The sequence below is a fragment of the Manihot esculenta genome, chromosome 14 (genome assembly GCF_001659605.2).
Source record: "Manihot esculenta cultivar AM560-2 chromosome 14, M.esculenta_v8, whole genome shotgun sequence".
Lineage (NCBI taxonomy): Eukaryota > Viridiplantae > Streptophyta > Magnoliopsida > Malpighiales > Euphorbiaceae > Manihot > Manihot esculenta.
The window spans coordinates 4,744,839-4,766,156 of NC_035174.2; the positions used below are offsets into that span (position 1 = coordinate 4,744,839).

Sequence of the window (21,318 nt, forward strand, 5' to 3'; positions counted from 1 at the left end):
ACAGTTGCTTGTTAATGATAAATTTAATATATACTCTTGAAACTGTCTTTTTTGTGCTACTTTCTTTGATTTTGTACAACATTAAGTAAAGTTTGGATTATCCAGGGGTACTGAGATATCAAATGGGAATGGATCCTAGGACATTCGATGCTCATAAATTGGAGGAGTTGATGGAGTTGGGCGTGGGTAGTCTGTCACTGGGAGTGCAGGACCGCAGGCGTCTCAAGAGGAATTGCTGAAAGCTTGTGGGAGAGCACATGAAGTTAAGGAGGTCTATGAAGCAATTGAAATTATGGGATCCTGTTGTATTGAGGACTGGAACATGGCTCTTTATCTCTTCCCTCCCTCAGCAGACTTCACATATGTGGGAGGAGAACTTGAGGTTGAGGTTGACAGGTCAAGCACAGGTGACCAACTTTCTGTATATGATTATGAGGTTGAACAAGACACAAAAATTTGGAATCTTGCAAGTCGGTGGTAACATTCATTGTCAAAACCATTGGCTTTCAGCATTGTAATGGTTTTCAGGTCCATTTTCGTGTCTACCATCTGAAACACTATCTGCTGATTTTTATTGAATTGCTTCACAGATGCTTTCTGATATTGGTTACAGCTATTATGAAATTAGCAGTAATTGCTGAGATGGATTTGAATGCCATCACAATTTTACATGCTGGAAGAACAAGCTTTCTACGGGGCTCCGCTTGTTATGTTAATGGAGAGAGGATTTTAAGGACAGAAGATAAAAGAGTATGCCTATTACGTGTAGAATATGGAGAAAAATATTGGGTTGCTGGGGGAATAACCATCTTGGTACCGAGGACTTGGCCTTGGATGTTCTAATGCTCTCTCGCTTAGAACTGCAAGAGGTCAAAATATAAGGTCTTCTACTGATTTATTTGGCGGCTTGCTTGTTTATTCTCTACGCAAGGTCTGTAAACCTTATACCGAAACCGGGAATGCGGTTTAACGAATTCGATAACTTGTTTAGACATAAATATGCGATTTCAAGCACACTGGCTTATATCCAGCTTAGTGATGCAGATGGTTTCCTGTTATCAAATCAGTTGATCCCTTGCATTTGCGGTCATAGCTCCAAGTTTGCGATCCTCCAGGAACCTGATAATTATTGAAGGTGGATCTGTCAGATGACATGATTTGCCAATTATTTATGCCAATATGACAGTAAGCAAGCAATTTTATCAAATAAATAAGTATAGAGTTTGGTTTATAAACCCTGTTGGAACCAGGTGCTTTGTGACTTAAACTTCGGGGCATACTACGGCATAAGCGATGGAAATTGTATTGGAAACAAACTGACAACACTATGGCCAATAGAGATCAGTAGCAAACTTTGATGAAGATGGCTGGAGATCTGGACCAGCCAAGTGTACTGAAAATTTTTTTGTTTGTACCAAAGACGCCAGAGAGCTTTGCATAATTAAAAAAATTATCATCAATTCCTTATATGTCAACGGAGTTTGTTTGTCAGTGTGACTGCTGAATACGCTAGTTTAGATCCATTGTGTCGAACAAAAAGCAGTTCAACACCATGGTATTGAAATGCTATCAGTACCATTGGTACTGAATAATAACACCATGGATATTGAAATGCTATCAGTACCATTGATACCGAACAACGGAACCATTGGTATCGAATAACAGAACCATATACTGATGTGGCGTGTTCCACGTCCAAGCGCGTATTCGGTGTGAAACATATCTAGAGGACATGCATTAAAAGAAAAGTCTTCGACACTTATGCCGAAGACTTTTCTTTTCGCATGCAGATTTACGAACTTGCATGCACACAGGAAAGTATTAAATTTAAAAATATTAAATTTCATTAAATAATAAAAAAAATTTTAAAAAGCTTAAACAATAATGTTAATACTCATCCTTTTATATATTATTATAATATAAAAAAATTATTAATAATTTTAAATTAATTAAAAAAATTTATAAGATGGATTAAATAATTTCGGATTTTACTGTTTTATATTTCTAAAAAATTATTCAATTTTATTAACCTTTTAATTATATTTATTTTAAAAATATTAAATTTTATTAATATTACAAAAAAAATTTAAAAAAACTTAAACAATAAATAATATTAATACTCATCCTTTTATATATTATTATAATATAAAAAATAAAATATTTAAAATTATAAAATAATTAAAATATTAAAAATTAAAAAAATAAATATTTATTTATTTTTAAGAGATAAGTTTACATAAAAATAAATTTAAAATTTTTTTTAATTTAATTGTTTAATTGATGAGGGATTTTAATTTTTAAAAAACTTTATTTTTTAATATCTTATATATAAATTTTAATTTTTTAATTTTTTACAAATTTAAGAATTAATTAATACATTTTTTAAAATTATAAAAATTACATACATCATTATTTTTAAAAAAAATTTTAATCTCAAATACTTTTAATTTTTATTTATTAATATTTAGTATTCACATAATTTAATTTTAAATTAAAAAATATTATTCTTAAATTTTCAATACGTATAATAATTAAAAATCATATTTATATATAAAATTAAAATTTATAATTTTATTTTTACATGTAAATACAAATATTTATAAATAATTTTAAATTAAAAAAAAACCTGTTGATGGAGAACCTGATGATGATGGTGGAGATGTTGAGAAGAGATGAAGGAGATCTGCCGAAGAAGGAGCAAGCAAGGTAGAGCTGCTGAGGAAATTTGAAGAAGAAAATGAAGAGAAGATTTGAGAGAGCAGATGGAGAAGGAGAAGAAGGAAAATGGTCCGATGGAGGAGGAAGGAGACTTTAAGTCTCCTTCTTCTGTGCATGCAGGTCCGCGGGGCTGTGCATGCACAGCGTCACGTGGACCTGCATGCACCCCTGTCACATGCATGCAGAGGGACATGCATGTCCCCCATATCATAGGCGTGTTCGACAGTGACGAGTGAGATCGTTGTTCGATATCATTGGTATCAAATAATTGTCGAACTGCCCTTTATTCGATATTCAGGATGTGATCGAACTGCCCTTTATTCGATATTCAGGATGTGATATCAAACTGCCCGTTGTTCGATATCATTAGTATCAAACAATTGTCGAACTGCCCTTTGTTCGATATTCAGGATGTGATGTCAAACTGCCTTTTGTTCGGAACTCATAATGTCGAACACACTTCTTCGATATTATGACTGCCGAAGATATCCATTTGACACATAGAATTCAAAAATATTTTTAGATCTGCGTGATTTAATAATAATTTTTTAAATTATGCAATGCTCGACGCCAGAAAAGTAAAAGAACATAAAATTTTGGCTTTAAGGACCTAATGATTTTGGCAGGGAGTTGATGCATCTGTTAAAGAATTGCCCAGTTGAAGTCTAGCTAAGCTGATATGTGAAATGTTTTTGCATAGTAACAGTCAAGGGCTATCCACTCGAAGTGTTAAACAGCAAGCATAACAAATACACAAATGTATTGCTAACTTAAAGAAAAACAATTGAGGCATGCATCAGGACTGATGTAACACCACATAAAATGTCCAACTGTATGTCTCAGTAGTGTCGGGTCAAAATCTGAATCAAATCATAGGAAATGACCGAATGTTGTAGAGGCAATAATCAAACTAGCCGGACTATGACGAACTGATAACGACCAAGACAATGGTTCAGCTTCTCTCGCTCCTATGGCGAGATACCAGAGTCCAAATCCAACATTACTTCTATCTATCACAAGAGAAGACGCTGAATAGGACTCAAACTCATATTCCATACAGGACTTACAGCAAGTAAACCTATCTGCATTAGGAGTCATATGCGGTTCCATGTCCTTTTGATGCCAAAAGGAGCCAAATCCACAAGAACTAGACGGGATTTAATCTCCACTAATTTATTCTTTGTCCATTTATATTAAGGCATTGGAGAAGTTGCTCAAGACAACAACCCATGTCTTTTCCCATTTTGCAGGTCCAAGTCCAGATCCATACTTGCAGGAATTATTCACAGCAGCATCAAAGAGAATTGCAGTAAATGTGGTATTTAATCGGTTGAAGTACATGAATTTGGAAAGAATGTATGGTCAGACATTTTCGAATAAATGAATCACGAATCAGCATCCACTTTTAAACAATGACAACTAGAAGAATTACAAAAAAAGGACCGAGTGCATTCAGATTTCCATATCATCTATACTATTACATTAAAATGGATACCCCTCCTGATGCTGCCAAAAGGAAAGAAAGACACCTCTTGGCACTGTAGAGACTACAGTAACGAGCAGTAGCAAGATGTCCACAGTGTAATTCATCTGCTGCTCCTTTTGCATATGTGCTCAGTGTGATCCTTTTGTTTCCCTTGCATTTGTGCTGAGATGGCTCGGTTAGTTTACTGCCTGTTGTACCACTAGATTCAGCTAGACATACATTTATATGCAAGATTTTCAGGAAGTTTCTGAATCAGAACATACAAGATTTACCTGTTAACTATGATGGCTTTGTCTTCTGTCCAACTCGAGTGATTCGTCTCAACTCTTGTTTTCCCTGCCTCATTTCTCTGCATTTGGGAAAAAAAAATCACATGGACGTCTCTAAAACTCTGTCAATTTGGATTTTTAAAAACAGAAATGGTACCTTTGATATAAATAAACAATAAGATAGAACAGAGGCAGAAGCATCAAAGTCAGTATTGACACAGCCAGGTAGATAACACTTGTTTGCTTCTGTGTGAATGAAAAGAAACAGAGAAAAATGTGAGACGACCATCCAAATCAAGAATAAACAAACATCTAGGAGCATCTTAGTGAACTTCCAAGCATCCAAAGGAATTTACAGGTTATTGTTAAGTGAGTTCTCTTAATCTAGTAATGCTAAACAATCATTGAGAAAGGTCATGCAAATATTTAGAAAATTTCTCTCTCTCTCTCCTTTTTTCCCTCTTTCTTTAAAGAGTTTTGTGAATGGCAAATCTGGTAAATCCTGATACGGCCATAGTAATTGGGCAAACAGGACACTAGGAATTCTGACAATCGCTGAAGTAATGTTAAGGCTCGACTGCAAATTTGATCTAGGAAAAAGTCATACCTTGCCACCTTTGGGAAAATGCTTTTTTTTCCCTGAGCAAGTGTGCGCATCACAGAATTGGTGCAAAAACAATTCTACAAGTAAGAACATGAGCAAAATAAATTAATGAATACAACAGATAAGCATTTTAAACCCGTGAGTTTGGTCAGTATAACAGCATCGTGCTGCCACCAAAAGAAAAGAAGGAAAAGGGACACAGTTCATCTTGCTGATTTACAGAACAGAAGTACCATGCAGGTGGCTTGCTGAACGGCCTTGATTAAGAGGAAAACATCTATCTGCAAGACTCTGTGCAGGAAAGAATAAATATTAGAGCAAGCAATTGGAATCAACAATGGAACAAGTATGGAAGTTGACAACAACCTCACAAAGGTGGCGATTTTTTGCAACAGCGGCAGGATTGCATTTTGTCCTTGGTGATTTGGAATTCATCACAAAGTCACAATGCAAGGCACCACATAAATCAGCCAAGCACTTCCCCTCACTCTGAAATCAGGTAAAATTTTTGTCCCATGACATTAACTCAAAGTCTCAAAACGATTTGCTCCAACCCCAGAATAATACACATGCATACAAAAGAACCACATACAACATTTAGAAGATTGTAGTGCCTATTGTCAAAATGCTGATCGAGATATCTTTCAGCTCGGAAGCTCTTCTTACAATATCCACACTTCCATTCATTTATGTCCACGTGAATTTTGTGCTGCTCTTGATCCCTGAAGAGATCATTGTCCGGATGAAGTCTACACTTACTGGAGATCTGGTAATTTTCCCGCTCAACAAATGGCATCAGATACTGTACAAATATACATATTAAAAAAATACTGTCACAGTTTGTTCACAACAAATCTTTCTTCAGAAGTAGCAATTTCTCTTCACCTCCTCTAGAATTTTCCAGGCAGCCTTACTTCTTTCTCTAGAGCAATGTACTTCATGTGCATGCTCTTTTCCTTGCTGAACCATTCTAAACATAAGTATGATCACAAATATTAAAAGGGTAAACGCCTTCGGAACAAAATAAACAATAACATCTCCCAAATTCAAGAAATATCAATAATGCTTATTAAAATCACTAGCAAAGTAAACAAAGAAAAAGTAAACATATACTAATTTAAACTTTGCACTGGAATCAACCTTTCAGCAGCATCTTCTCCAAATGCCTGGCACAAATCAACAAATCCAAGCATAAGGCAGTGCCTTCTTGATGTTATAATCACTAATAAAAGAGAACATTGAGCTTATACAGAAACAGATACAGTTAACTAAAAAATAAAGCAATTTTTTAAGCCAAATAGGTGTAGCTAGAACCCCGAACTTGTGAATAAACAAATAAACGCCTTTCGAATTCGACGAAACCATTATTAGAAGAAACCCAATATCTCAGAACAAATTACTGATGCTGAATTTGGATCAAAATCTTCAGAAACGCAAAGATAAATTGGAAACTTATAGAATTAGCTTGTGTTATTAATACCTGGAATAGCGCTTGTTGCAGGAAAATTGTAAATAACAGAAGAACAAGAGTCGCTGCTGTGGTTTTCTCCATCTCTCTCTCTTCCGTTTAGGAGAATCAGCGAATTCTGCGAAGACAATTTCCAGGAAATTGCTCAAACTCTGTTTGGTTAATTGTGGGTTCGTATCCTATTTGATGATAAGCACTTTCCCTATTCGAACCTAGGGCTAGGATGTCCTTCGTCCTGATGAGCAACCCTTTTAAATTTGGGCTGTAAACTCTGTCACGGGTTTGGTGACCCACTTCAACAATGTGCTCTTTTTTTAAACTTCTATTAAATATTAGGGAAATGCAAGCTGCATTGAAATGACTTTTTAATACTATTTATTTTATAAAAAAATATTTATTATTTAATTATTATACTTTAATTAATTATTAATAGTTATATTTTTCAATTAATAATATACATAATATTAGATAATAACTTGCAAAAATAATTGCACATAACATATGCCTCTTAAATATTACTTTTACTAATAGATATAAAATTAATAAAATAAAACACTCACACATTTAATTTAGTAATAAGTATATCTGAATAAATTCGAGTGGTTTCAGATTTTATTCTTTAAATTCTTTATTTTCATTTAAAAAAAATTAATAAAAATGAAAAAATTATAAAACTGTTACAACTTTTTCAAATTTTGAGTATATTCAATGCAAATTAAACTTTATATGAAAAATTAATAATCATTAATCATATTCCTATTATCAAAATCTAAATGTATTGTAAATAAATCTAATATATTTTTATGTAACATTAATTTTTTTCCCTTTAAATTATTGATTTTTTTTTGGTATAATTATTGACATGTATAGTTAATAATTGCATAGTTGGTAATATTTGAAAGTTTCATAAATTTAATATGCAAAAGAATTGATGGTCTAATTGGCATGGCCTACACTACACCCTTAGATTGCCAATTACTAGTTGCCAATTGTCAAACCTGTGTTAGGTTCATCCAATCACAATAGCAAGTCAAACAGCACCATTCTGCCATAAATAAGTTCACCCTTATGTAATAAATTTCTGTCATTGACTGCTTCAAGGTCTTTCTTGCTGGCTTTACAGAGTTAACTTGCTAATCTAACCTTCCCCTACTCATTGATTCTCATAATTCACTTAGTAAGCAGTTTCAAAAATTGCAAGTTAGAATAAAAGAAAATTAAAATTCAATAGTTAAATTTAAATTATTAATATTATAGAAAATTAGGGTTATAATTTAATTATTAACAATTATGAATAAATGAGAAATGAATGAGTAAAGATGGTATCTTCCCAAATCCTTTTGACCCAAAAAGATGGATTTTGATTGGAAGGAGTAAACACCTACTTTATAGCTGCAAAACAAAACAAAACAAAACAAAACAAAACAAATAAAAATAAAACAGTCAAACATCAGAGTCAAAAAGTCAAAATTTGAATCCTAACTGTTACCAAGTAAAATTCAGCTGAAAAAAAAAAAAACATCAAAACCCAGATTATATAATTTATTTCTCTTCTCATGTTTTTTTTTTTTTTTTTTTTTTTCTAAATTAGTGTTTATTAATGGGCTAATTGTCATGACCAGGTTGCCTCATACACAAGCTCACCATCTTTTCATAATCCAAAGAACTTTCCTTCTCTGTTCTTGCATCTTTGTTCAATAATTAAGAAACCCTGGGAGTAGAGTTTTCTCTGTTTTTTTTTTTTTTTTTTTTCTCTTTTTCTTGTACAAAGTGTTGTTTTAAATAAGCTTAGACTACATTGGCAAGGGGAGAGAGATGATGGATTACTATGAGCTTGCTGCTAGGTCTTCTTACCAAGAGTCCCTTAAGGTTCTTGAGGCTGATATCCACCACGCTAATGTGTTGTGAGTTTTATTCCCTCTTTGTCGCTTTTGCTGTTGATGATCAATTTGTAGAACTGGGTCTGTTTGATGATCTGCTGCTGGGAAATTATGAACATTTTGGGAGTTTGGAACCTGTAAATTTGTGTTGCTATGGGTTGCCTGACCAGAGAAATATTTACCTGACAAATTGGGATTTTATGGAAGGATGCTTTTCATAGATTTTTATTCTGTTAGAAGTTATCTGTAACTCTTACAGTTTAGGTTTTTCTTTTTACTACACTATTCATTTGCGCAATTATAGAATGTCTGCATCTGTGATTTTTCTATAATAATGTATGTGAAATGCTTGATGAATTTCCACTGTTTTTCACCTTTTTTTTTTCCGAAAGTATAATTTTTATCTAATAACAACCATGAATGAAGAAATAATACAATTTCCTCTTCACTCTATTTATATTCTGATTTCTCTTCCCAATTTTGCATATTTATCCTTCTTTATGCAAAATTTAGTTTCTTAGGACTTGGGAGCTGTGTGAAGCGCACCATGCTACTATTCTGTCAACTAGATTGTTGAATTTGAATTACATTTGCAGGGCAGCTTCTATACCAAGAGGCAAGAATGGTTCTTGTCTGCAAATGAAACTGGTTTACAATCACTTGGCACCCATTTGTCTGCTGTTACTCCAGTGGATGGATTGTTCATGTACATGTCTACTTTCAAGTTATTTAAATCTTCTCCACATAGTCTTATATCAGGTAGGTCCTTGCTTGCCTGCTTGTGAGTTGCCTAAGTGAATTGGATGATTTTGTTTTTCCTTGTTTCCTCCCTGTTTCTATCTGATGAGACTAAAGTTCTTAAAGTTTGTTATGTGGCCTTCATCTTTAGGTATGCTCTGATGGGACACCAAATATCTCTTCATGTAGAAGGAAAGCAACCATTAGAGAATTCTATGGTGTGTAAATTCTCTGTTCTTTTCTCTATCTAATTTCTGTTAATAGGATATATAGGTACGTGATACGTGGTTGAAGATGGAAATGGTTCATTCATTCTTTTGTTCTATATTGTAGACAGAGCAGGACATATAATGTTTAGCCGATGTCACAGTTTTTTGCACATAATTTCATTTGCTCAAGCTCTGACAAACTTAAAATTGCAGCTGTTATATTACCATCACTTCAACGTCTCCACTGTGATTCAATGGAGTTGGATATGGCTAAGGAAGAAGGTACTGCAGAGGTGGTTGTTAAAAAGAGACTAGAGGAAAGGAGGAAACTCACGGATATGGATATAGAGAGGGAAGATGAATGTGGGATCTGCTTGGAGCCTTGCACAAAAATGGTAGTGCCAAGCTGTTGCCACACAATGTGCATCAACTGCTACCGTGACTGGTACAAGAAATCACTTTTCCCTCTCTCTTTCTCTAATTTGGAATTGGTCATTTGATGCTCATTCTTTTCTCATCAAATGTTACAGGAATACAAGATCAGAATCTTGCCCATTTTGCCGGGGAAGTCTGAAAAGAGTAAACTCAGGTGACTTGTGGGTTCTTACATGCATTAAGGATGTGGTTGACTCTGAAACTGTGTTAAGAGAGGATATGTTAAGATTCTATCTCTATATAAACAGCTTGCCTAAGGATATCCCTGATGCTTTATTCTTGATGTACTATGAATACCTTATCTAAGCTTGCATACTAGAAGATTGATGTACAGAGGAAAAATGCTGACCAACGCGTACAAATCTGGTGAGCTTTTCATGTTAAAATTTTCATCTTCACTTGATAATTGTTCAGAATAATCTATGCTCAACTGGGCACATTTACCACAAACAATGCTTCTTGCATTCTAGTGAGAAGCTAATTAAATGGGTATTGGTTGATTGATGCGTTGAATAGTTAAAGCCAAGTCACAAGGATTCATTAAATTATCATTCCCAACAGCAATTTATGTGATTTAATATCAAGACGTGCTGCCTTCGGTTATCCTGTTTATGATGACGCACACGTTCTGTTCACTCATGAAAAATTGTTTTCATTAAAATGGTTTTATAGTTTTCCAAATTTTAAGCAGATTTAGAAAACAGTCTTTTGTTGTCTCCCAAATTTTCAGCTCTGGGAAACAGTTATTCGGTTTCAGCATGCATTCTTCATTCTCCTTAAAAGAAATGAATTGGAAGCTGTTTTTCTGAAACTAATTGCAACGACAGAAGACTTCATTCTTTCTTTGCATGTTAATCTAAGAGAGTTGGCAATTGGGTGTTTATGTTTTCAGAGGATTCAGTTTTGTGTGTAGAGATGTTTCAATGTTAAGATTGTGACACTTGTCTTACATGAGATCCATTAGACAATTACTGTGTGGCTCATGTGGAAAGGATTTCTTTTGTCATGTATGGAAGTGGGAAAGCTTTGTGAACCATTCTCTACTTAGAAAGTGATCTAGAAGGCCTTCACCAATGTATCTGACATTTGAACATTATATCTATACCTGCCAAGGAAGTAGTTGAAAGTTATATTTTCCTTAAATAAATTGTTGGCCTTTCCCTCCTCTAATAGGGTGGCTTTATTTTATGATAGTGAAGGAAATTTATTACAGGGCTATTGAATTGTCAAGGCAGAAGAGAAGGTGGGCAGAATATTTCTCATGGTTGAGATTTGCCTAGGTATTGAATAACTAATATATATATATATTCTGGTAATGGGCTAAGTTTTATGAAAAAAAAGTCTTATGGGTGTAATTGAATTAAGAATTAATCATCCCTATCTTTTGCCTTTTAAATAACAAAAATAAAAATGTTGATTCTTTAATTGAGTGCCTCTACTCAATATGCAAATATTCCAAATATATATTACTAAATCTTCCATAAAGATCAAGGGATAAGCCAAAAATATATAAAACCAAGGAAAACGAGGGACTCCAAAAAATTCTAGTAATGATCTTGCACAGGACATACATATCTAGTGTGGTTTCATGTTTTAAGCTATTAGTTCATGAAAAACAATCCTACATCAAAGTTGATCCAATGCAAAAGCTTTCATCCTTGGTGCTGTTTCCTGCCCAGCAAATACTCAAATGGAGGGTGACTGTAAGTTCCATTGAGAAACATTCCAGTAAGAACTTTATTCATGGCTTCTGTGAGATGAACCCCATCCCAATTGATGTACTGAGCAGGATTTGAACAAGCTCTGGCTGGAGGAGTCCCACATGTAGCAAACACATTGAAGTTGTTAGATGGATCTCCTGTTACACAGCTGTCCTTAAATGGCTTCTTGAACCCGTAACTCTCTGGATTCTTTATAACCGTGCTGTAGGCACTCCAGTAATCAAGATAAGAAATTGTAGCATTGGGAAACTTCCTTCTGAGATCTTGTAATTTGGCCAAGTAAACTGCATTATCGGTGCTGCTTTGATTGTTTACACTCTTCACACAGCGCATATTGTCTCTGTCATCTTCACGGGCTAGTGACATAGCCAGTGGCAAGCATCCTGTGGGAGGCAGTCCTTGGACAACAACGTATTTCACACCTTTGCTCAGCAGTGCATGCAAAATTTTAAAGCGAGTTTCAGATAATGAGAAAGCAAGAGAAATATATACATAGCACTTGAATTTGGATTATTTTCACCTGAAAAAATGCAGTGACGCTACTGATTGCAAGTTTTCGAATGATGTCACCAGGTACAGAAGATCCAGTAATATAAGCATAGTCGTTAACTCCAATTTCACCAACCCAGATCAATGAATCTTCCAGTGTTGCTTTGCACTAAGGGGACGAAGACACAGAGTGGTTGCATCCCTGCTTCTCCAAGAACTCATTGAACCAAATGATCTGAGTTTGGATAGACTCAGGTGTAATGTCAAGGCTAAGGTTGTTCTTAGCAAAGAAGGCATGATTTATAGCTGTGGAGCCAGCGACAGCAAAATTCATCCATGAGTTGCATTGCCTTTGAGGTAACGATACGGTGGCAAGTATGGTAAGGACAAGGGTTCAGCTACAAAATCAATAATGAGGCGGCCGTCGGAGTATCGGTTCGTGGGATGGTGAAAGAAGGTGCTGCCGTATGGAGAGTTGGAGACATGGCCAAAACCACAAGGGCCTGACACAGATCTAGTGTTTCCGGTGTCGGTGAATGAATTCTTTAAGGAACCTAAACTAGCTTTAGTTCGAGCAGCAAATATAAAATAGAATATAGCAATACACGTGATTTGGACACAGGTATGTTTAAAATCAGAAGGTTTTGAGTCTGAGAGTGTCAATTTTTAATTTAAAAAAAAAAGTAGGCTTTCGAGTTACCCAACTCCTTCTTCTTCGGTATTTATAACGATAGAAATGTCTGGCAAATCTATATCTGTATATATGAGTGGTATGTTTAAATTTATGACTTTTATGTGACAATTGATATTTTAAAATTATGTATTTATATCGAGTGATACTTAATTTATTTTATTTTTATTTTTAAATTATAATTTTATATTTAATAATATTATCAATTAATATATTCATAATAAATATAATTTTTTATTTTATTATTATAATTATATATAACTTTTAAATTTTCTTCATCACTTTTATTTTATTATAATATATATATATATAATCATGCACTCATATTCAATAGAATAAATATAATACATATTTATGTTAAGCGGCATATTTAATATATTTTATTTTTATTTTTATTTTTATTTTTAAATTATATTTTTATATTTAATAATATTATTAATTAATATTGTAATGACCCGAAAATTTGGACCGCTACCGGCGCTAGGATTCAGATCGGCTTAAGGCCGCCGGGATCCGTAGCAAGCCTGACATGTAACCTGAAAACCTGTTTAATCCCATACATGATCAACAAACATACATAAAAATTAAAACTTTCCTTTTCATCATACACTAAACTCAACCTGTACATGCACTATACATAGCATAACTTAAACATTTAATCCTTCTGTGGGATCTCATCATTTGCCCCAATGGGCGATACATCATAAGTTGAGTTGGTTAAACATAAACATCAAGATCATGTATCAACAAGGGATTACAATGAACTATGGTCAAGCACACTTCTAAACCTCAATATCATCATTACATAACATAGCTAATCATAACATTACATCATTACGTAATTTGTTATGTCCATTTTCTATCTATTACAAAACAAGGACTTCTTTACTCTTGCTGACCTCCTGGTCTACCATGTACCTGCAAGCCTGGGGGTTAAGGGAGAGGGGTGAGCTACAAGAGCCCAGTGAGCAGAATAGTAAAACATTTAAAACATATGATAACATGAAATGCATCACATCACAGCTAATCACATCAAGGATGAATTTGTCACCAATAGTCCCCTACATGGACCAACTGTGCCAGGGGCGTAGAATGGGCCTCACTGGTCTTTCTCTTACATAACATAACATGGTCCAACTGTGCCAGGGGCGTAGAATGGGCCTCACTGGTCTTTCTCTTACATAGTGCCAGGGGCGTAGAATGGGCCTCACTGGTCTTCCGTACCGTATCATCATCATCATAGCATAGGGGGACTAATGGATCACTCAACATCCATCCACATCATCAAACATAATATGCAATGCAACATATTCGTGAGTCTAATGCAACACCCTATTATCTCATGGCATTCATGATGTGTGAATCATGCTAAAACTGATTTATTTATTTAAAAGCATAAGAGTTATTCCACTCACCTCTGGCTGAAGCTCTACTGACTCTGAAGTGACTGACTCACTGCTGGGGTCCTCAGTTCCTCGGGTCCGAACCTACACAGGTGGACTCAAATGAGGGACCAAACATACATGAACATAACTCTAAAACATCCCCCAAAAACCCCCTAAAACACCTCAAAACAAACATGCAAAAACATGCAAAGAAGGCGGAACAGGGCAGGTTCGGCGGCACCTTCGGCGGCCGAAAGTCCCAGACAGAGATGAAAGTCTCTTTTCGGGGACAACTTCGGCAGCCGAAAGGCCTGCCTCCCCAGCCATGTTCGGCGGCCGAAAGTGCCTTCGGCTGCTGAACCTGGTTTCTGCCAAAGGGCAGAAACTTGGCTCCTTTATGCACATTTGCCTCCCAACTCTTCCAACATGCATATAACTCATTCAAAACATGCAAATATACATACATTGGCTCCTAAGGGCTTCAAACTAACTTAAACCCCAACTACAACACACAACAACAACATAACATTAACTCAAAAACCTAACTATGAGCTAAACATGCATTTTACCCCATAGATCTTGCATAAAACTTACTTTAAACATAAAATGAGCTTAAGATCGGCTCTTACCTCTTGAAGATCGAGAGAGAGACGTCCTAAACTCGAAGGTGGGAGATTTTGAGTTCTTGAACCTCAAAACTCCAAAACTTGCTTTAAAACTCGAAAATCTTCAAAACAAGATGAAAACTAGTGAAAAACTTGAAAGATTTGAAGGAAAGAACTCAAGGATGGTGAGGAATGGCAGAAGGACTCACCTTGGCCGAAAATGGGAAAAAGCTCGCCCGTTTTCGGCTAAGGGACCCTTTTATAGTGGCTGGCCAGGCCACGTTCGGGGGCCGAAAGTGCCTCCGCATGCATGCCATGTTCGGCGGCCGAACTTGAGGTTCGGTGGCCGAACCTGGACTTTCCTCACTTATGCCTTCGGGGGCCTAAAGCACTCCCGAAGTGCATGCATGTTCGGCGGCCGAACTTTGAGTTTCGGCGGCCGAACCTGAGTTTCGGCGGCCGAACCTGAGTTTCAGCGGCCGAACCTGAGTTTCCTCCAAGGGTATTTTCATTCAAAAACTCATTTCCTCTTTACTTAAAATCATTAAAAATATTAAAACATTTCATGAAAACATGGTTTTACCCTTCTAGAGGTCTCCGACATTCGAAATTCCACCGGACGGTAGGAATTCCGATACCGGAGTCTAGCCGGGTATTACAAATATATCCATAATAAATATAATTTATTATTTTTGTTATTACAATTTATATATCACGTTTAAATTTCTTATTATTATTTTTAATATGTGGCTTTTTAATTTTTTATAATATTTTTAATATAATATATTAATTTATAATTTAATTTATAATTTAAAAATTTAAAAATTAAAATTAATTATATCTTTAAAATAATCAATAAAAAATTAATAGATATCTATTTTGCTAATTTTATATGAGAAATAATATATTTAAATTTATAATATATTTTTTTAAATTATATTTAAATTATATATATATATAAAATTAAACTCTAAAATAGGTTTATGAGAAATTGAGTGTTATTATTAAACTTATATTACATACGAGATATTGATAAGTAACACAATTAATCAAATATGTGGCACAAATATATTTATAATTTTTTATAATTTATAATTTTATTTTTATATAAAATAAAAAATTATATATATGTAATAAATATAATTTATTATTTTTTTAATTACTATTAATATATTATCTTTTGATTTTTAAAAACAAGATGGGAGAAGTAAATTTGAGATTTCAAATTTACTGAGATGCATTTACTTACAGACTTGTGAGTGCTTTTAATTTCTTATTACTTAATTTTTAATATAAAAAGTAAAATTATGATTTTAATATTTTAAATCAAAGTATTACAAATATTAATAACTAAATTATTAAATCTAAATTATTACGATTGTAATAATTTTAATTTTTTTATTTTCATAAAAACATAATTTTTATTATTTATTTTATATAAAATTTATAAGTAAAATTTCTGTTTATGTATTTTTTTATAACTTTCTTTTTCATTTTCAAATAGTTGATATTTTAAAATTTTTATTTTCATATTTAAATTTTTTATTTTTTATTATTTTTATAATATTCAATTCAACTTCATTGACTAAATTGAAATTAGAAGATAAATTAATATTTTGAAGAGATAATTTTATTTTATTTTTCAATAATAAAATATATGTATATCTCAAAAGATTGATATATTTAAAAGATATGGGATGAAGTGTATGATTTTTTTTTTTTACCATCCTGGCTCACATGACTTCATTTTTCTAAAAATATAATTCATATTAATAATATATAATAATTAATATTAAAATTTTTAAATTTTTTATTATAATTAAATTTAATAGTATATATATTTGTGCTTCTTATTATTTTAAATTTAAAATTTTAAAAAATATTCTATTTTTTTTAATAAACAGATTGAATTTATATAAAAAAAGTTATTTTTTAAAATAATACCATATAATAATATAAAAAATTTTAATATCTCCACATGTGAGGACAAATAATTAATTAGTTGCATGTTACGTGACCCAATTACTTCATTCCTGAAAAATGGACTTCACAATAAAAAATTGCATTTTAAAATAGTTATTTAATATTTATTATTTTATTGATTGAATAGTAAATTAGTGATTAAGTAAGAAAAAAAATTAATTAATATGATAAATATTTTTTATCTAATAAAATAAAAAGTATTAGATAATTATCTTAAAAATTAACCGTTGCTAATATTTCTCTTAAATTAGACTATCTTTTTACATTTTATTATAACATTGAGAAAATAATTATTGGTGGATAAATTCATACATGTTTATTGAATGTTTAGATAATAATTTGATTTTTAGAGAAATTATTAAATGATGTGAATATGTCATCCCATCCTATTATAACTATATATTAAATTAATAATATATTTTTTTAAAAATGAAAATTAGAGATTGAAAGTATGAAATTTAATATCACTTATTTATTCAGATATATTATGTGAGTGTATTAAATTAATATTATAATAATTAATTAAAAAATTAAAATTACTCTCTTAATTCATACTACAGTAAAAAATGCTTATAATAGACTTGAAATCAAATGTAAATTTAAATTCTTTTAGTTATTTTTCTCTTTTTCTGTGTTTCTTCCCCGATCTTCCTCAGGCGATTGTCCTCCCGGTTGTTTGCGGCGCCAATGTTTAGCTTTTCCGGATTGCTTGCTCGGGTCGAGGATTCGGATTGCATGTGATCTTATAAGTTATAAGGTTTCTTTTGGGGTTGTTTATTTTATGAGCTTGGGCTGTAGTATTGAATCCCTGTTGTTTTGGGCTTAGGGCTTGCTTAATGAAATCTATTCATCTCTTGGCACAAAAAAAAAGAAAATTAAGCATCCAATAATTTGCCTGTTTTCTGGAAGGGAAATGGCAGTGGGTTGGGCTTGGGGCGCGTAAACGACGTGTGTTCCTCAAATGCCGTAACAAACAAAACTGCAATGAAATGAATAAACTCTGATCTCATTGCCAATCAATCCGCTTTCCATTCTCTTTCTCTATAAAAGTTTCTCTCTAACTTCCTGAATCGCCATTTTTCCCCCTTCTATCTCTCACACACATCAAACATCGATCCTTGGAAGTGGAAGCTCCTGTAATCTTCCTTTCATGGCGTCGGTAAGATTTTCTATCAATTCCTTTTCATTTTGTATGGAATGTATGTATCAAGAGTTTTTTTTCTCAAACAAAATCGTTTTATTTAATTTTATAGGGTTATGAAGGTTGTAATTAGATAGAGATCTTTTCAGCCTTCCTAAAATGACAGGATTTTTCTAAACGGTGAGATTGGGTGACTTGAGATTTGGCTGCTTTCGCGTCCATGTCTTATCGGTTTAGAAATGCTATATGTTATTGCCATTTTATTATTGTTATTATCCTCTTTTTTTTTTCATAAAATGGGCAGGATGGAGAGTTGGAGCTGGCAATGATTCTGGGTTTTATGGGTGATGGGCTTAGATTCAGGATCATTTTTCAATGGAAAACTAATCTTAATGTTGATTAGCATAAGGATAAAAGGATGAAAGGCCAATGAATTAATGCAATTTAATTTCTTCATGAATGGAAGATGCGCCCTTTTAATTTTTCGTTCTTTCTTTTCTATAGGTAGTTTATTTTCAGGCGTCAATTATAATGAAATTGAATTGCTTAAAAAGCAGTAAACCATTGGAACGTCACCATGAGGTCGACTAATCTCCTTACAAACAAAATTTTCCTCTTTGGCAGGATAAAGGTCCGCCTTTGCCCAAGTTTGGTGAGTGGGATGTAAATGACCCTGCCTCAGCTGAAGGATATACTGTCATATTTAACAAGGCAAGAGATGAGAAGAAGACCAAAAATGATGCTCCTACAAAAATCACATCCCCAAGAAATGATGCTGGGCGCAAGGACGATGACTCTCATCAGAATCCTCCGAAGGTACATGTTTTGAATGAGGTGAAGTCTTCCTGTTATTAGATTATTTTATTAGCATCTTTTTTTTCTCAAATGATGGGGAAATTAAAAAAGAAAAAACTTTATGGACATTCTTAATTTTCGCCTGTTATTTTAGTTTTAGCAACTTTAGCTGGATTTGGCGCAACTTTAACAATTTTAGCTAGTTGACTACTTGACTGAAACTACTGAACTGAGTCAAATAAGATATTGTTTTCCAATAATTTTCTTTTTCTAGTTTTTCTTCTTTGTCTCCCTCTCTCCTCCCCCCTCCTCCCAACGCTTGTATCCTCCCGTTTCTCTCTCTTCTCACCAAGTGACCAGTTTGTAGATCACAAATAGGTGCTGATTCTTGGGGCTAGGCAAAACAAAATTCCTGCTACTGAAAGAACCAATTTCTAAATGGATTTTAGGAGTAATCATGATAGAAGAACACTAAACTTACGATATCAGGTTCTGTTGACCCATTGAGTTCATATTGTGCATGACTTGGTCTAACCCTCTGTTTGGATATTTAGTTGTGAAGGGGAAATGAAGAGAAATTAAGGAGGAGAAATGAAGAGAAAAGAATAGAATATAAATTTAATTACTTCATACCCTTATAAGTTAAAAAAGAGAAGCTTTGAAGGATGAGGGTATTTAAATATTTTAAAACAATTAATACTTATTTCTCTCTATTCCCCACCAAATTAGAAGGAAATGTTTTGGGTTAAATATGAAGAGTTGAGAAATATAATTTCCTCTCCTTTCACTCCATTTCTCTTCTTTTCTCTTCTCTATTTAATGTTAAACAAGAGAATTTGAGAAATTAAATTACTTTTCTTCTCTTTTCTCTTCATTTCCCTCAATCCAAACAAAGTACAAGGGAAGAAAGTGGAATTTGTGAGGATTGGGAGGGTAGTGTGGAGAATGAGGAATGGAGAGGGGTTCCTCCGTAGAAGTGGGAGAGAACGCACAGAGGAGAGACAGAAACAAAAACAAAACACTATTTAAATTTCCTTTTATTTGATTCAACAATTTTCTTTCTTTTTCTCTCCCATTCGTTTAACTTGTTAAAGCTGTTACCCAAATCCAAATTATTCAAAGTGCTAAAATATCCATAATAAATATAATTTATTATTTTTGTTATTACAATTTATATATCACGTTTAAATTTCTTACTATTATTTTTAATATGTGGCTTTTTAATTTTTATAATATTTTTAATATAATATATTAATTTATAATTTAATTTATAATTTAAAAATTTAAAAATTAAAAATTAATTATATCTTTAAAATAATCAATAAAAAATTAATAGATATCTATTTTGCTAATTTTATATGAGAAATAATATATTTAAATTTATAATATATTTTTTTAATTATATTTAAATTATATATATATATATATATATATATATATATATATATATATATATATATATATATATATATATATATATATATATATATAAAATTAAACTCTAAAATAGGTTTATGAGAAATTGAGTGTTATTATTAAACTTATATTACATACGAGATATTGATAAGTAACACAATTAATCAAATATGTGGCATAAATATATTTATAATTTTTTATAATTTATAATTTTATTTTTATATAAAATAAAAAATTATATATATATAATAAATATAATTTATTATTTTTTTAATTATTATTAATATATTATCTTGATTTAAAAAAATAATGGGAGAAATAAAATTTGAAATTTCAGATTTATTCAGATGCACTTATTCACAGACTTGTGAGTGCTCTTAATTTCTTATTACTTAATTTTTAATATAATATTACTTAATTTTTAATATAAAAAATAAAATTATGATTTTAATATTTTAAATCAAAGTATTACAAATATTAATAACTAAATTATTAAATCTAAATTACTACAATTTATTATATTAATGATTATAATAATTTTAATTTTTTTATTTTCATAAAAAAATAATTTTTATTATCTACTTTAAATAAAATTTATAAGTATAATCTCTATTTATGTATTTTTTTTATAACTTTCTTTTTTATTTTCAAATAGTTCATATTTTAAAATTTTATTTTCGTATTTTAAAACTTTTATCTTTTATTATTTTTATAACATTCAACTCAACTTCATTGACTAAATTGAAATTAAATGATAAATTAATATTTTGAACAGATAATTCTATTTTTTTTAATAATAAAATATATGTATATCTCAAAAGATTGATATATTTAAAAGATATGGGATGAAGTGTATGATTTTTTTTTACCATCCTGGCTCACATGACTTTATTTTTCTAAAAATATAATTCATATTAATAATATATAATAATTAATATTAAAATTTTTAAATTTTTTATTGTAATTAAATTTAATAGTATATATATTTGTGCTTCTTATTATTTTAAATTTAAAATTTTAAAAAATATTCTATTTTTTTTTTAATAAACAGATTGAATTTATATAAAAAAAAGTTATTTTTTAAAATAATAGCATATAATAATATAAAAAATTTTAATATCTCCACATGTGAGGACAAATAATTAATTAGTTGCATGTTACGTGACCCAATTACTTCATTCCTGAAAAATGGACTTCACAATAAAAAATTGCATTTTAAAATAGTTATTTAATATTTATCATTTTATTGATTGAATAGTAAATTAGTGATTAAGTAAGAAAAAAA

At 31.7% G+C, this 21,318-nt stretch overlaps 3 protein-coding genes and 2 pseudogenes across 4 annotated transcripts; 3 read left to right on the forward strand and 2 right to left on the reverse strand.

Annotated features, from left to right (window-relative positions):
- Positions 1-322: 322 nt before the first annotated feature.
- LOC110599834 lies at positions 323-1,152 on the forward strand (annotated as a pseudogene).
- A 2,860-nt stretch (positions 1,153-4,012) lies between these two features.
- On the reverse strand, positions 4,013-6,770 carry LOC110600431. Of its 2 annotated transcripts, XM_021737293.2 has the most exons (10): positions 6,558-6,770; positions 6,218-6,243; positions 5,963-6,047; positions 5,670-5,879; positions 5,444-5,566; positions 5,311-5,368; positions 5,081-5,154; positions 4,631-4,719; positions 4,477-4,553; positions 4,013-4,392 (listed from the first exon to the last, which is right to left on the reverse strand). In XM_021737293.2, exons 1-9 carry the CDS (start codon positions 6,627-6,629, stop codon positions 4,484-4,486), a joined length of 807 nt encoding a protein of 268 aa, XP_021592985.1. In that variant the 5' UTR covers positions 6,630-6,770; the 3' UTR covers positions 4,013-4,392; positions 4,477-4,483. The 2 variants fall into 2 exon arrangements, with proteins under 2 accessions (XP_021592985.1, XP_043806702.1); XM_043950767.1 differs by lacking the exon at positions 5,081-5,154.
- Positions 6,771-8,158: 1,388 nt separating this feature from the next.
- On the forward strand, positions 8,159-10,995 carry LOC110631165 (E3 ubiquitin-protein ligase AIRP2). Its single transcript, XM_021778899.2, has 5 exons — positions 8,159-8,449; positions 9,022-9,184; positions 9,315-9,381; positions 9,586-9,817; positions 9,903-10,995. The coding sequence occupies exons 1-5, from the start codon at positions 8,361-8,363 to the stop codon at positions 10,111-10,113; spliced, it is 762 nt and encodes a 253-aa protein (XP_021634591.2). The 5' UTR covers positions 8,159-8,360; the 3' UTR covers positions 10,114-10,995.
- Positions 10,996-11,203: 208 nt separating this feature from the next.
- LOC110599835 lies at positions 11,204-17,691 on the reverse strand (annotated as a pseudogene).
- Positions 17,579-19,357, forward strand: LOC122721695 (protein NOI4-like). Its single transcript, XM_043950185.1, has 2 exons — positions 17,579-17,840; positions 18,447-19,357. The coding sequence occupies exons 1-2, from the start codon at positions 17,832-17,834 to the stop codon at positions 18,675-18,677; spliced, it is 240 nt and encodes a 79-aa protein (XP_043806120.1). The 5' UTR covers positions 17,579-17,831; the 3' UTR covers positions 18,678-19,357.
- The last annotated feature ends 1,961 nt before the right edge of the window (positions 19,358-21,318 follow it).